The sequence below is a fragment of the Rhinopithecus roxellana genome, chromosome 8 (genome assembly GCF_007565055.1).
Source record: "Rhinopithecus roxellana isolate Shanxi Qingling chromosome 8, ASM756505v1, whole genome shotgun sequence".
NCBI classification, from domain to species: Eukaryota; Metazoa; Chordata; class Mammalia; order Primates; family Cercopithecidae; genus Rhinopithecus; species Rhinopithecus roxellana.
This window is the reverse complement of record NC_044556.1, coordinates 9,385,954-9,402,543: the sequence shown is the minus strand read 5'-3', so window position 1 is coordinate 9,402,543 and position 16,590 is coordinate 9,385,954. Positions and strand designations below refer to the sequence as shown.

General features: G+C 52.1%; 1 protein-coding gene across 1 annotated transcript; it reads right to left on the bottom strand.

The window, feature by feature from the left end:
* Positions 1–17: 17 nt before the first annotated feature.
* SH2D3A (SH2 domain containing 3A) lies at positions 18–15,656 on the bottom strand. Its single transcript, XM_010367154.2, is given in 11 exon segments — positions 18–613; positions 1,310–1,495; positions 2,166–2,277; positions 2,365–2,539; positions 2,731–2,846; positions 2,946–3,424; positions 7,495–7,571; positions 8,421–8,691; positions 8,694–8,769; positions 11,737–11,873; positions 15,513–15,656. Coding segments are annotated over 10 exon segments (1,722 nt in total). The 5' UTR covers positions 11,806–11,873; positions 15,513–15,656; the 3' UTR covers positions 18–452.
* Positions 15,657–16,590: the final 934 nt, after the last annotated feature.

Genomic DNA, 16,590 nt, shown 5'->3' with positions numbered 1-16,590 from the left:
AAGTACACAGCCTCAACTTTTACATTTTGTAAAAGTTTTTATTTTTCAGTTTTTGTAGAGATGAGGGCTCACCATGTTGCCCTGGCTGGTCTTGAACTCCTGGCCTCAAGCCTTCCTTCCGCCTCAGCCTCCCAAAGTGCTGAGATTACAGGCCTGAGCTGCTGCACAGCCATGATTTTGTTAAAGGCAGACACAGAGAGATGAAGTGATCTGCTAGAAATCACAGCTTTTAAGAAGTGGAGTCACGTTTGAACTCTGGCCTCTGATGCCAGATCTGCAGGTCACATGTTCACCATGACCCGGATGACCTTGACTGCCCTCCCCACCTCTGCTGTGAGGCACAGGGCAGGTTTCCACCTGAGGACGTGAGGAGCATGGGACGACTCCTTTGGTCTCTTCCGGGGTCTGCAAAAACCTGGGGGTCCCGGGTGTGAAGAAAGGGGTCTGCGCTCTCAGCTGTCAGGCTCCAGGCGCTGTGACAGGACGCCGAGGACGCGCTGGAACTTCCCAAAGCGTTCAGCGCGCGGAGCTCCCGCGCCCCGGCTACCCCAGAGCAGCCTCCGCAGGAAGCCGGTGGTCAGGGCCTCCCTCAGCTCTGGGTTAGGCCGGAATCCTGGAAAAAAGGTCAGGTGGGCTGGGGGCGGGGCCCAGGCGCCCGCCTCGCCCCTCCCAACCTCCCGCACCTGCCTTTCCCCTGAGGACTTTGACCCAACAGCGGCCCGGGAGGGACTTGCCCCACCTGCGGGATGACTAGGCGGGGTCAGAGGGGAGGGAACTTCCAACCCTCTGCAGGAATGGGGGTGGGGTGTCTGAGGGGCTCTACTAGAGTGCAAGGGGGTGGCCTGTTCCAGGTGCCAGATCCTGGGGGTCCCGCCTTAGGGGCTGTGCCTGGACGTGGGGCTGCACCGGTGGCGGGATCCCAGGTTGTCGGGGAAGGTGGGGGATGTTGTCGGCTAGGCTGCCCTAGGATAGGAGGGAGGAATCATTTGGAGGGAGCAGGGCGTTCCTCGAGATCGAGATCCCTGGGGTACGGGATCGTTCTAGGTGGGAAGGGGGAGTGGGGACCCGCGGAGGTGGCTCTGGGGGCAGGACAGCCCGTTTTGAGGTGGACGGCCCTGTTCCTATCAATACCGCTGGAAGCAGCGTTTGCTTGGGGTGAGAACCTTCCCGCAGTGGAGACGTCCCAGTTTGGGTGGGGCTCCGGGAGGCGTGGCGAGAGGTTCCCTTCCTGGGACAGGTTGGGTTTGGGGGATCCGGCCAGAACTTGCCGGATCTGAAGTCTGCAGTACAGAGCAGAGGGAACTTTCACCTCGCAGGCGCTGGGCTGCCACCTTGCGGAATTTGGGTGCGTCCCGGGCCATGTGACGGGCCCCGTGCAGGGTGCGCAACAGCCGCTCGCAGCTCTCATCCAGCGGCCCCGCGACTTCCTCGCCCTCCAGCAAGCGCACCATGGGTGCCACGTGCGGCAGCGTCACCTCGCCGGGGTCGCAGGGTCCTGCGGAGGGGGAGGGTCTGATCTGGGTTTGGGGCTGTAGATAGGGCATGGGGCAGAGGTGGAACCTAGGACCGATGCAAGGGCGGGGCTTAGGATTGAGCGACAGCGGGGTCTGTGGACAGGGGCCAGGATCACAAGCCCCGTATGGGGGGCGGGGGTCTATGGCGAAGGGGCGGGGCCTAGGGAAAGGGGCTGGGATCAAGGCTGGTAAGGGGGCGTGGCCTAGGAACAAGTCTCGTGTGGAGGGCGGGGCCTAGAACTGACGTAGGAACAGGGCATAGGACTAGATTAAGATTTCTGTTAGCCGGGCGCGGTGGCTCAAGCCTGTAATCCCAGCACTTTGGGAGGCCGAGACGGCGGATCACGAGGTCAGGAGATCGAGACCATCCTGGCTAACATGGTGAAACCCCGTCTCTACTAAAAAATACAAAAACTAGCCGGGCGAGGTGGCGGGCGCCTGTAGTCCCAGCTACACGGGAGGCTGAGGCAGGAGAATGGCGTGAACCCGGGAGGCGGAGCTTGCAGTGAGCTGAGATCCGGCCACTGGACCACTGCACTCCAGTCCGGGCGACAGAGCCAGAGCCAGACTCCGTCTCAAAAAAAAAAAAAAGATTTCTGTTACATTTGGTCTGGGTCCCCGGAGGATGCCAAGCCCCAGACCTTCACTCACCAGCGCCCTCATCCAGAGCCCGCATCAGCGGCTTCAGCTCCTGCTCAAAGGCCAGCGCAGCCTCCGTGTGGCTCCTTCGGAGCTGGCGCCACGTGTGCTCCAACCGGGACACCTGGGAGAAGAGACCTGCGCATGCCTCCTCTCCCGTATTCCCAGTCACCCGCACTCCAGCTTCCTCCACTCCGTGCTCCCCACGAACCTGGGGCATGAGCAGGGCGCCCATGACCGCAGCCAGCCCGGGCAGGTCCCCCGCTGCCCCTGGCCGCAGCGCCAGCGCCAGCTCTACCAGGCCCCTCAGTGCGGCTGCGCGCTCCTCCAGCGGCCCGGAGCAGCCCAGCACCGCCAGTGCCCCGGCCAGCGCCAGTGTCTCATGCCTGCAGAAGCGGAGGGCAAGGGTCTGGGGGCAGTGGGGAGGTTTGTAATGCAGGGGTGAGGTGGGACAGGATGTGGCATTGCCCCATCTCCCTTCTTCCCTGGGGAACCATGAGTGGGGAGCTGTTTGGAGACCTTGGGAAGTCGGGGGGAATTGGCCTCCCCCAGCCAAGATTCCAAGCGGCTGGCTCACCTCTCCAGCAGTTCCAACCTCAAGCGACGTCCATGGGGAAGAGTGAGCAGCTCCAGGCCAGATGAGACCCCCATGTTGCCCCGCTGATCCTTGGTCACTCCCAGGAGGCCTGTGGCCTGGGGAAGGGAATGGGGAAGTCAGGTGAAGTGTGATTATGTAGGTATGGTGGGGTCTTGCCCTGGGCCTGGGGAGGAGCATCTCAGCAGGTGACCCACCTGGCAGTCTACCAATAGCAGGTGAAGGGCAGTGCTCCCAGGATGGTGCTCCAGGAACAGGCCACGGAGAGTATGCAGGACTTGGGGTTCCAGGGGCCGATTCTGGGGGCCCAGGAGGCAGGAGGAGGTATCAGGGGGGCAGAAAGAGATCTCAGCCTGTGGTCTTGTAAAACATCTGTTCTCTTCCTCCTCATCCTCCTCGGCTTCCCACCATGGGGCCTCTGGGCAGCTTTGGCTCAGGGATGTTCCCTGGACACGGGGTACTCGGGGCACCAGCTCGCAGTACGTTGGGGGACGTTCAGAGGCATCAGGCAGTTCAAAGGAGGGTGTCCGGGGAGGCTTCGCTGGTGCCTTGGCTTGAAGCTGCCCATCGGAGGCTCTGAGACTGTTGGCAATAGTTCCCAGGGGAGCAGGGGCCTTCAGCAACAAGGGGTCACTGCCCGTTCGGGGCAAGGCAGATACGGGCATGGCGAAGGCTTCTGGGGATCATACAAGAGAGGTCAATGGGAATACACAGAGAAGATTGCTGAATGAGCGGGGGTGAGAGCTTCATGGGCTACTACCCACCTGATCCATCCACTCATTCCAATAATGGTGTACCCCAACCTATCCAGGGGCAGTTTTGAATTTCAACAACCTCAACAGTAGAAATGCTAACATACTTACACATGGTTGGAAAACTTTGGCATCTCTCTCGTTCTGTAAATTCTTTTTTTTAATTTTAATTTTATTTTATAGAGATGGGATCTCACTGTGTTGCCCAGACTGGTGGACTGGTGTGGAATTTCTAGTCTCAAGCAATGTCCTCCCTCCTTGGCCTCCCAAAGTGCTGGGATCACAGGCATGAGCCACCTTGCCTGACCCTATGAATTCTGAATACTACATTTTAAATTTGAATTCTTTGTTTTTGCCCCTCTGACTGAAAGATGGTAAGCAGTGACCCCACGAAATTAAATTTTTTTTTTTTTAAAAAAAGGATGAGTGTGGTGGTTGATGCCTGTAATCTCAGCATTTTGGGAGGAGCCAAGGTGAGAGAATCGCTTGAGGCTAGGGATTCCAGACCAGTCTGGGCAACATAACAAGATCTTGTCTCTACAAAAAGTTAGAAAATTAGCTGGTATGATAGCATGCACCTGTGGTCTCAGCTACTTGGGAGGCTGAGGTGGGAGGATCACTTGAGCCAGAGGCTGCAGTGAGGTATGACTGCACCACTGCACTCCAGCTTGGATGACAGAGTGAGACCCTATCTCGAAAAAAAAAAAAGATATCTATGTATCTAGAATTAAGTATAGATATATCTCTCTATATCATATCTATACAGATAGATATCTATATATTATATAAATATATAATATATATTTAAATTAAGTATATCTTAAATAAAATTAACATTAAATGTATAATGTTGCCCTATATATTATATATAATTACATTTATATATGATAGACATTTTACTTTTCTTTTTTATGATTATATGTATCTCTCCATAGATGTATCTATATAAATATATATAATTAATACAGATATCTATAGAGAGACAGAAAGTATAAAAAATTCATGACTGGCCGGGCGCGGTGGCTCAAGCCTGTAATCCCAGCACTTTGGGAGGCCGAGACAGGCGGATCACGAGGTCAGGAGATCGAGACCATCCTGGCGAACACGGTGAAACCCCGTCTCTACTAAAAAATACAAAAAACTAGCCGGGCGAGATGGCGGGCGCCTGTAGTCCCAGCTACTCGGGAGGCTGAGGCAGGAGAATGGTGTGAACCCAGGAGGCGGAGCTTGCAGTGAGCTGAGATCTGGCCACTGCACTCCAACCTGGGCGACAGAGCGAGACTCCGTCTCAAAAAAAAAAAAAAAAATTCATGACCAAACCATGTATGGTATGACACTCAGATAAGTATCAAAGAAACCAAGCTTATTAAACTTTCTTTTTCTTTTTTTTCTTTTTTATTTCTTCTAAACAAAAAAAAAGAAACCAAAAAAAACAACAACAAAAAAAATAGGATACACGTACAGAATGTGCAGGTTGGTTACACGAGTATCCATGTGCCATGGTGGATTTTGCTGCACCTACTGGATTCCTCCTCTAAGTCCCCTCCCCTCACCCTAAACTTTCAAATGATGTCATTTGTAAGTTGGTGGCATGTTGACCTCCTGGACTATTAGTACTTAAAACTGTACTAAGACTTCTGGGAGACTGTATTTACCATGCCTTTGAATAGGTTCCTTTCTAGGAACTTGAAACCATCCAACAGTGCCCGGCTCACTCTGAGTTAAGGTCCCAAGTGCTCACTGTAGCTGAAAAATCCTCACAATCTGAGCCCCAGGGTCTCTCTCTCTGACTCTCCCCTCATTCCCTCTGCTTCAGCTACACTCATCTGTCCCTCCTTCCCTCCCTCCCTTCATTCCTTCCTTCCTTTCTTTTCTTTCTTGACGGAGTCTCACTCTGTCACCAGGCTGGAGTGCAGTGGCGCCATCTCAGCTTATTGCAACCTCTGCCTCCCAGGTTCAAGTGATTCTCCTGCTTCAGCCTCCCAAGTAGCTGGGACTACAGGCACCACCACATCCAGTTAATTTTTGTATTTTTAGTAGAGATGGGGTTTCACCATGTTGACCAGGATGGTCTTGATCTCGACCTTGTGATCCCCCTGCCTCGGCCTCCCAAAGTGCTGGGATTACAGGCATGAGCCACTGCACCTGGCCCTTTCTTTTGTTCGTTTTTTTTTTTTTTTTTTTAATTTGAGACAGGGTCTCACCCTCTGTGGCCCAGCCTGAGTGCAATGGTGCGATCACGGCTCACTGCAGCCTTGACTTCCTGGGCTCAAGTATCCTCCTGCTTCAGCCTTCCAAGTAGCTAGGACCACAGGGGTGCAACACTACACCCAGCTACCCACTTGTTTTTTGGTTGAATGAACAGCTTAAATTCTTTTTTTTTTTTTTTTTTTTTGAGACGGAGTCTCACTCTGTCGCCCAGGCTGGAGTGCGGTGGCACAATCTCGGCTCACTGCAACCTCCGCCTCCCAGGTTCAAGCAATTCTCCTGCCTCAGCCTCCTGAGTAGCTGGGATTATAGGCATATGCCACCATACATGGCTAATTTTTTTTTTTTTTTTAAGTAGAGATGCATTTTCACCATGTTGGTCAGGCTGGTCTCGAACTCCTGACCTCAAGTGATCCGCCCACCTCGGCCTCCCAAAGTGCTAGGATTACAGACCTGAGCCACCTCACCCTTCCCTTGCTGCTTTATTATTATTTTTTATTTTTTATTTTTTTGAGACAGAGTCTCACTCTGTTGTCCAGGCTGGAGTGCAATGGCGTGATCTTGGCTCATGGCAACCTCCGCCTCCTGGGTTCAAGCAATTCTCCTGCCTCAGCCTCCTGACTAGCTGGGATTACAGGCGTGCACCACCATGCCGGGCTAATTTTTGTAGTTTTAGTAGAGACAGAGTTTCTCCATATTGGCCAGGCTGGTCTCAAACGCCTGACTTCAGGTGATCCATCCTCCTCAGCCTCCCAAAGTGCTGGGGATTACAGGCCTGAGCCACTGTGCCCGGCCTTCCCTTACTGTGTTTTAATTTTCAACTTGAAGCGAACAAAATCGCCTTATTTCTGTGGTCCATAGTTTATTGTCTTTTCATAGACTGTTGGCTTCCACCGGGCAGGGATCTTTGTCTCTTTCTGGTTCACTGATGTATCCTAGCGATCTGTGCAGGGCCTGGGATGCAGGAAGGGCTCTTGTTGAATGCGGATGGGAGAAGGATGGGAAAAAAGGAGCATGAGGGGGCATTCAGGAGTCCTCCTTTAGGTAAGACTGTCAGACTCAACTGCTTTGCGGAACTTACCCTGGATGGAGAGGAGCCATTCAGGAAAAAATTAGGGGAATGAGAATGTTCGTGTCACTGGTGGAAATGTAAAGCGCAAAGGCCCCAAGGCAGGAATAAAAGCCTGAGGGTTCGAACAACTACAAGGAGAGTTGTGTGACTAGCATGAGGAGGGTATGTAGCAGAAGTTGTTAGCAAGGTAAGCTGTGGTCAAAACAGGTACAGCTCCTTGGAATAATTGTAAACACACTTTTTTTTTTTTTGAGATGGAGTTTTGTTCTGTCACCCAGGCTGGAGTGCAGTGGCGTCATCTCGGCTCACTGCAACCTTCGCCTCCTGGGTTCAAGCGATTCTCCTGTTGCAGCCTCCCGAATAGCTGGGATTACAGGTGCATGCCACCACGCTCGGCTAATTTTGTGTTTTTAGTGGAGATGGGGTTTCACCACGTTGACCAGGCCAGTCTCGAACTCCTGACCTCAAATGATCCACCAGCCTCGGCCTCCCAAAGTGCTGGGATGACAGGCATGAGCTACCGCGCTCAGCCTTGTAAACACACATTTTAAGCACCCACAAAGTCCCTGAGTGTTTTTAAGTCATCGCGATTGTCATCATTTTCTAAAGCAAGAAATTGAGGCTCCAACAGGTTCCTGCATCTGACCAAGGTCTCTTAGGTGGTGAGTGGCAAAGCCAATTTCTGAGCCACAGGCTGTTCTGGTAGACACTCACCTATCCCAGCGGGGTCTTCTCTTGACCGTCCCATATGTGCCAAATCTGCAGGTTGACTGTTGCTCCACTTCCTTGCCCTGGGGGACAGAGTGGGAGAGACCTGTAGTCCCCACCTAAGCAGAGTATCCCTCAACAATATCTGGAAAACCCTGTGTCCAGTTACTCTGTACCAGTGAGTCTCAACCAACCAAGGTGACCTACGTCCAGGGGACTCTTAGCAACGTGTGGAGACATCTTTAGTTGTCACGACTAGCAGCATCTAGTTGGATGGAGCTCAGGAATGCTGCTCAACATCCTACGATGCACACGACATCTCCACCTCCTCCCCCACAACTAAAAATGTTCAGGCCTCAAAAGTCAACCAAGGTTGGGCACAGTGGCTCACACCTGTAATCCCAGCACTATGGGAGGCTGAGGCGGGTGGATCACTTGAGGTCAGGCGTTTGAGACCAGCCTGGCCAACATGGTGAAACCCTGTCTCTACTAAAAATACAAAAAATTAGCCAGGCATGGTGATGCACCCTCGTAATCTCAGCTACTCGGGAAGCTGAGACAGGAGAATCGCTTAAACCCGGGAGGCGGAGGATGCAGTGAGCTGAGATTGTGCCATTGCACTCCAGCCTGGGCAACAGAGTGAGACTTCAACTCAAGAAAGAAATAAAAAATAAAAAAATAAAAAAATTAGCTGGGCGTGGTGGTGCACTCCTGTAATCCCAGCTACTTGGGAGGCTGAGGCAGGAGAATCGCTTGAACCTGAGAGGTGGAGGTTGCAGTGGGCTGAGATCACACTACTGCACTCCAGCCTGGGCAACAGAGTGAGACTCAGTCTTAAAAAAAAAAAAAAAAAAAAAAAAAAAGTCAACCATTGAGTTGGAAAACCCTGAGAGTGCTGGGTGTTCTCAAGGAGGCGGGGAGACTGTGAGTACCTGAGAGGCTCTGTCCGAGCTGGGCCATCCATCAGGGTGTCCTCGCTAAAGCTGCGTCGCAGAGGCCCCTGCCAAGTCACAGGCCTAGAGACCACAGCCCCTGTGGCCTGGGACAGTGGACGCCTGCCTGTCACGTAACTGTGAACCAGAGCGGGCATGCTGGGGAATTGCTCATCCTCCAGTTGAAAGAGGGCTGTGGGTCGGCCTGGCCGGGGACGCAGGGCCACACGGAACACCTCAAAATGGAGGGCTGAGCCCCGCCAGCGGCAGAGATCACGGGGCGGCCCCCTCGAGACCCAGAGGCACGAACCAGGAAGTCGCCATCTTGCTGAAGAAGAGCTTCAGCCTTCTGTGGATGGAGGTCAGGGGGCAGAGGAATTAGGAATGAGCCCAGAGCAGTGGTTAATGGTGTCTCCCCCCATCATCACCCCCACCATCCAAGAAAAGCTACCCCAGTGAAACTTCTCTGGCAGGCAAAGACTGGGAAATTTTACACCAAGCTCTGTCCCCTATTCGGCTGGCACCTAAGTAGACTACATTTCCCAGGCTCCCTTGCAGCTAGGGTTGTCATCTGATAACTGGCCAATGGGATGTGGGGTAGAAGGGCTATGGGAAATATCCAGACCTGGTCCATAAAACCTTCCTGCACAGTCTTGTAGGTTCTGTCCCCTGTCAGCTGATAGCCCCAAAGCCCTGAGGGATGACAGAGCTACATGATGCACTTGGCTCCTGATTTATGGAGCTTTGCATCTCCACTTCTCAACCACCTTGGACTATGACATTAACATGTTGACTGTGTTTAGCTGGCGATATATTGGGAATGTTTGTTACAGCCACTAGGTGATGCTGACGGATGCAACATCCAATTTGGTAAATGCACTGGGCTTGTTATGCAAATATGGCTTCAAGAGAAGCCATTAGCTGGATGCTTCCAGATTGGGGCCCCCTCTTTTATAAACATTTGCAAGCAGTCTTATGCTAGCTGTGGTGGCTGGTGTCAAAATAGGGTAGGAAGGGTGGGGCACAGTGGTTCACGCCTGTAATCTCAGCACTTTGGGAGGCTGAGGCGGGCAGATCACTTGAGATCAGGAGTTTGAGACCAACCTGGGCAACATGGCGAAACCCTGTCTTTACTAAAAAATATAAAAAATAGCTGGGCGTGGTGGTGTGCACCTGTCATTTCAGCTACTCAGGAGGCTGAGGTGGGAGAATCGCTTGAACCCAGGAGGCAGAGGTTGCAGTGAACCGAGATGGAGCCATTGCATTCCAGCATGGGTGACAGAGCGAGATCATGTCTTAAAAAAAAAAAAAATGGTGTGGGGCAGCAGGTAGAAAGGCCAGGACCCCAGAGAGAGGCAAAGTAGAGGTGAACGTGGGGTCTGGGGACTGAATAATAGATGTAGCAGACACATGTGTAACCCTTACTATATGTCAAGCACTGCTTTAAATGTAAAGGGTATTAACTCCTGTAATTCCTGTAACAGGGGTGGTAGGTATTATTATACCTTTTTTCTTTTTTTTCTTTGAGACGGAGTTTCACTCTTGGTGCCCAGGCTGGAGTGCAATGGCATGATCTCGGCTCACTGCAACCTCCACTTCCTGGGTTCAAGCGATTCTCCTGTCTCACCCTCCCGAGTAGCTGGGATTACAGGCACGTGCCACCACGCCCGGCTAATTTTTTGTATTTTTAGTAGAGATGGGGTTTCATAATATTGGTCAGGCTGGTCTCGAACTGCTGACCTCAGGTGATCCACCCGCCTTGGCCTCCCAAAGGGCTGGGATTACGGGCATGAGTTATCGTGCCTGGCCCATTTTTTTTTACGGCCTTTTTTTTTTTTTTTTTTTTTTTGAGTCAAGGTCTCTCTCGATTGCCCAGGCTGAGTGCAGTGGAGAAATCATGGCTCACCCACAGACTTGACCTCCTGGGCTTAAGCAATCCTCCCATCTCAGCCTCCCGAGTAGTTGGGACAACAGTTACATGCCACCCATGCCCGGCAAATTTTTGTATTTTTTCTTTTTTTTGTAGAGACAGAGTTCTGCTATGTTGCCCAGACTGGTTTGGAACTCCTAACCTCAAGTGATCCTCCTGCCTCAGCCTCCCAAAGTGCTGGGATTACAGGCATGAGCCAACATGCCTGGCCTGCTATCCCTATGTTAAAGATGGGGAGACTGAGGCCCAGAGAAGTCAAATACCCTGCCCAAGGTCACACACAATATGAGTTGTAGGGTTTGGATTTGAACGTAGGGTGTCTGGGTCTAGATTATGGGCTTTTAATTTTTTTTTTTTTTTTTTTTTTTTGAGACGGAGTCTCTGTCTGTCGCCCAGGCTGGAGTGCAGTGGCCGGATCTCGGCTCACTGCAAGCTCCACCTCCCAGGTTCACGCCATTCTCCTGCCTCAGCCTCCCGAGCAGCTGGGACTATAGGCGCCCGCCACCACGCCCGGCTAGTTTTTTCTATTTTTAGTAGAGACGGGGGTTTCACTGTGTTAGCCAGGATGGTCTCGATCTCCTGACCTCATGATCCGCCCGTCTCGGTCTCCCAAAGTGCTGGGATTACAGGCTTGAGCCACCGCGCCCAGCCTGGGCTTTTAACTATTAAGCTATACTGCCTCTCATGATTTCATTAGATGCTCAGGGTCCCAGAATTTTTGGGGATGACAACTGAGTTTCAGATGGAGGTGGGAGCCTCAGATTTATTTGTTTGTTTATTTATGTTTTTGACAGACTCTCACTCTGTCACCCAGTCTGGAGTGCAGTGGCACAATTTTAGCTCACTACAACCTCTGCCTCCTGGGTTCAAGAGATTCTCCTGCCTCAGCCTCCCAAGTAGCTGGGACTACAGGCGCATACCACCACGTCCGGTTAATTTTTGTATTTTTAGTAGAGATGTGGTTTCACTGTGTTGTCCAGGCTGGTCTTGAACTCCTGACTTCAAGTGATCCACCTGCCTCAGCCTCTCAAAGTGTTAGGATTACAGGCGTGAGCCACTGTGCCTGGCTCGGGAGCCTCAGATTTAGAGGGAGATACCAGAAGGTAGATGGAGTTCAGAGGGAGAGACAGCCTGAGCCAAGAGTAGTTTGGGGGGCATTAGGACTCTCCTTAAGCTCCATCACCAATCTCATCATCCCAAAGAAAGTGATAATTTAAATATAGTGACAGTCCCCAACCAGCCAACCTTCAAGACAGTCCCCAGCCCTCTGCCATCTGTCCCAATAGACCTTGGCACTAAGTCCCTCATCCAGGGACCCAGGAGTCCTCAGCAAGGGTGGGAGAGACTCCCAACCAGATGGTGCTGAGGCCCTGCTGTGGGTGGTACCTGGCGGGACAGGAGGCCGTGGTACCAGGGTTGGCCAGCAAGGTCTTCTCCATCCTGTGGCACCTGCATGGAGCTCTTGGGGACAGAGGGTTCAAGGGCTGAGCTCTGCACTTACAACGGGCCTCAGTCTTCCACATCTGTAAAATGGGAATAATTAGCTCTGCTTGAGTGTCTGGGTCAGCTTCCTCCATCCTTTTCTTACTTTTGGAGACAGCTCCATCAAATCTTTTTTTTTTTTTGAGACAGAGTTTCATTCTGTCACCCAGGCTGGAGTGCAATGGTATGATCTTGGCTCGCTGCAACCTCTGCCTCCCAGGTTCAAGCAATTCTCCTGCCTCAGCCTCCCAAGTAGCTGGGATTACAAGCGTGCACCACCACACCCAGCTAATTTATTTTTATTTTATTTTTTGTATTTTTGTTGGCCAGGCTGGTCTTGAACTCCTGACCTCAGGTGATCCACCTGCCTCAGCCTCCCCAAAGTGCTGGAATTACAGGCACAAGCCACCGCACCTAGACTTTTTTTTTGCATTTAAAGAGAGAGGTCTCACTGTGGTGCCCAGGCTGGAGTGCAGTGCCTATTCACAGGTGTGATCATAGCACACTTTAGCCTTGAATTCCTGGGCTCAAGGAATCCTCTAGCCTCAGCCTCCCAAGTAGTGGGGATGACAGATGTCACCATCGTGCCTGTTCCAAATATAATGCAATTTTTATGAAGAAAAAAACATGACTGGTGATGACATCGTGCACTCCATCTTGCAGAAATGTAATTAATGAATTCACTGAACCCCCATTTATTGAGCACCTATGGGGTCCCAGGCTCTGTTCTAGTCCCTAGAGACATAGCATTGAACAAAACTGATGGGAAATCTCCGGCCTTGGGAGCTGACATTCTACTGGGGAGAGGCACCTCAGAAATGAACTAGATGATGGTGTACTGGGGAGAGGCACCTCAGAATTGAACTAGATGATGGTGTACTGGGGAGAGGCACCTCAGAAATGAACTAGATGATGGTGTACATGAGTGAGTTCTAGACAAAAAACTCAACCATGGATGGGATATAATGAGAGTACAGGTAATGGGGTGAACACTTTTTTTTTTCTTTTTGAGACAGGGTCTTGCTTTGTTGCCCAGGCTGGAGTGCAGTGGTACAATCACAGCTCATTGCAGCCTTGACCTCCTGGGCTCAAGTGATCCTCCTACTCATCCTTCTGAGTAGCTGGGACTACGAGCATGGGCCACTGTACCTGGCTAATTTTTTTTTTTTTTTTTTTTTTTGAGACTGAGTCTCACTCTGTTGCCCAGGCTGGAGTGCAGTGGCGTGATCTCAACTCACTGCAACTTCCGCCTCCCGGGTTCAAGCAATTCTCGTGCCTCAGCCTCCTGAGTAGCTGGGACTACAGGAGTGTGACACCATGCCTGGCTAATTTTAAAATATTTTTAATAGAGATGGGGTTTCTCCATGTTGGCCAGGCTGGTCTCGAACTCCTGACCTCAGGTGATCCACCTGCCTCAACCTCCCAAAGCACTGGGATTACCAGCATAAGCCACTGCGCCTGGCCATGCCTGGCTTATATATATATATGTATTGGGTGTTGCCCAGGCTGATATGTTGCCCAGGCTGGGTGAACATTTTTGATTATGTGGCCAGGGAAGGTCTCATTGAATAAGGTCTGGAAGGAATTCTGGGGAGTGTGTCAGGTGACTCTCTGGGTGAAAAAATATCCCAATCAGGGGGAATTTAACTTACAAACATCCATGGCTTCTCGGCAACCTATGCGCACACTCAGAGGTTCTCAGGATAGGTGCAAATCTAACCCCTATTTTTTGCTTTAGAATGCAACACTGGGGGCCAGGCGCGGTGGCTCACTCTTGTAATCCTAGTACTTTGGGAGGTAGAGGTGGGTGGATCATCTGAGGTCAAGAGTTTGAGACCAGCCTGGCCAACACAGTGAAACCCCGTCTCTACTAAAAATACAAAAATTAGTCAGGCATGGTGGCGTGTGCCTGTAGTCCCAGCTACTCAGGAGGCTGAGGCGAGAGAATCGCTTGAACCCGGGAGGTGGATCCTGCAGTAAGCCGAGATCACACCACTGTACTCCAACCTGGGCAACCGAGCAAGACTCCATCTAGGGAAAAAAAAAAAAAAATGTAACCCAGGGTTAAGATTTTTAGAAGGTCACATTTTGTAGCAATGTCAGCAAACAGCAATGTTGCCTTTGCAGGTCCTTGTATTTCAGAGCCCATACATTTGGTTATCATGATGATCGAATTTAGATCTCAGACATTTTGGTAGTTTCCTGATAATCTCACAGGCCTCAGGGCCAGTGTGTCTCAGGTGTCTGTCTGGTGGGGGAGATTTCTCTGGATGGTCCAGAAGAAGATAATCTGCTTCTTACTCTCCTGCAAGCTGTCCCCACAGCCCTGCAAAGTCTTCTGGGTCTGGTAGGGTCTGCAGAGAAATTCCTGCCTCCTGAGTCAGCAGGAAGTTCCCAGACTAGCCCTAGGTGGCTTTAGGGGAGGAGCTCTGGGCAGGGAGCTAGCTGCCCGTGCGGCATACCTGAAGCCAGGTGTGTCTTTGGAATGCCTTTGCACTTCCTGTTTGTCACCTGGACCAGGGCTAGCCTCGGTCTCAGAGTCTCCCAACCCCAAGTTCCTGTCTTGTGTCTCCCTTAGTGAGAGTGAAGTTGAGTCAATGGCAAGGTTCTGGTTAGTTTGGGGATGGAGGGTGGCCGCAGGTCAGCCAAAGGCCTACTAAGTCATTCTCCTGCCTCTGAGTCCTTTGGGATCATTTATTCGGGCATGGAAGAGAAGAAGGGGGCAGAGTCAGGCATCAGACCAAGCATGGGAAGAGGAGAGAGGGAATTATTCATGTTCCAGTTGGATCATAAACATGTGTCCACGTGTGGGGAGGGATGTGGAGGGTGGGAACCACCAGCACAGGCAATACAAACACAGATGTATGCAGGACTCGCTTTTGACATTGGACGAACATTGCTGGAGCACTTGCTGTGCACCAGGCTCTGTTCTAGAACCTAGAGATACAGTGACTAAGGAGATTAAAGCCCGGCACCGCCCTACCCTCCAGAGCTTGCAGTCGGCTGGGCAAGACAGACCACAAACAAGCACAAGATGAATGGAGAAGACAGACCATTTCTAAGAGTTATCAATGAAAGTGATAAGCCAGGGAGATATGATAAAGGAGGAGGGACAGGACAGCTTCTCCTATAAAGTGACATTGGAACTGAGACCTCAGTACAGAAGGAGGCAGTTAGGCAAAGATTTCGAGGAGTCGTCTGGGTGACGGGTACAGTAAGGGCAAAGGCCTGGAGGTGAGATGGACCTGCTTTTTTATGTTTTACATCATCAAGGCGGCTGGTGTAGCCGGAATACTATGAGCAAGGAGCAGATAGGAGGGCAGCGATGTTCGAGAGATCAGGAGGAGAGACGGGGCAGAAACTGGTGGACTTTGAATTTTAATCTCTATGGCCCAAGGGTTTTAAGTAAAGGAGGGGCCCGATCTGATTCGCCTTTTAAAAGGATCACTCAGGCAAAAATGGAAACAATGGCTTTCTGTGCTGCACAGGAAATACACTTAGGGGGGCACGCCCAGGTGAGCCCGGGCACACCGACACGCGTAACGCACAGCGACCCACTCATTCGCGAGGCGACCTCTTCTACCCCAGATCCTCCCTGCGAGCCGGTGGCCCCACCTGGAAAGAGAGGACTCCCCATCCCAATAATCTTGGTTCTGGATCTGCCCTGGGGCTCCACTCACCTAGGCAGGACCCGCGGGGCTCCCACGAGGCTGGGACCAGGCGGAAGCTGAGGCTCTGCGGCTCGGGGCTGCTGTCACCCCCGCCCTCCACGTTGCCACCGCCCCAGCCTTCCGAGACCACACCTAGTAGGAACCCAGCCCAGTTACCTGACCACGGCTCCTGCAGGCCCCGCCCCCTGCAGGCCCCGCCTCAAACTAACTTCCCAGGCTCTTGCTCCGCCCCCTTGAAACAATTTTTTTACTACTAGCCACGCCCCTGTGCATCGCACCGCTTTCTCCATAGACCCTGCCCACTAGGGGAGCACCGCGCATCTTTTCCTGTCAATGGCCCCGCCCCTTGTACATAGCCACGCCCACCCCGGGTGACTACGCCCACCCGCAACCACCTCCTTCTTAGCCCCGCCCCTTAGGGAAATAGAACAAATTTCATCCCAACGTTCCCGCCCGTTAAAACCCGGCCCCTCCCTTCCACCCAGGCGGCCCCAAGCACCCATGGTCCTTTGGTACCAGGGTGGGGTGGGGTGTCTCTCTCCCCTCCCCGCCAAGGCTCTGGGTTAGGGCAGGGCAACTCCCTCCGGCTCTTACGCCAGGCTGGGGTAGCTGTGGCAGCTGTGACGTAAGGAGGGGTGCGCTTCCTCCAGACCGCCCTCCTGGATTTTCCGGAAAGAAGCCCCATTTGGGTGGCGGGTTTTGTGGAGAGACATCCGGGAAAACGCGACAGCTTCCTTCAGTGACAGCACGCTGGAGCGGGGCGAGACTTTGGGGGAGGTGGAAGGCAAATCATTCAGGTGGTTTCCTAGGTGGGAGGAAGGGTAGGGGGGACTTCCATCATGATGCCTGGAGATGAACAAGAGAAAAGGTGACAGGGACCTAGTGCAAGAGAGAGGACGCTTTGGCCACGTTTATTGATAAGTTCCTCATATTAACATCAGTCTTGTCTTGTAGAGACAGTGTCTTGCTATATTGCCCAGACCGGAGCACAGTGGCCTGATCATAGCTCACTGTAGCCTCAACTTCCTGGGCTCAAGCGATTCTCCCGCTTTAGACTTCCAAGCAACTGAGACTAAAGGTGCACACC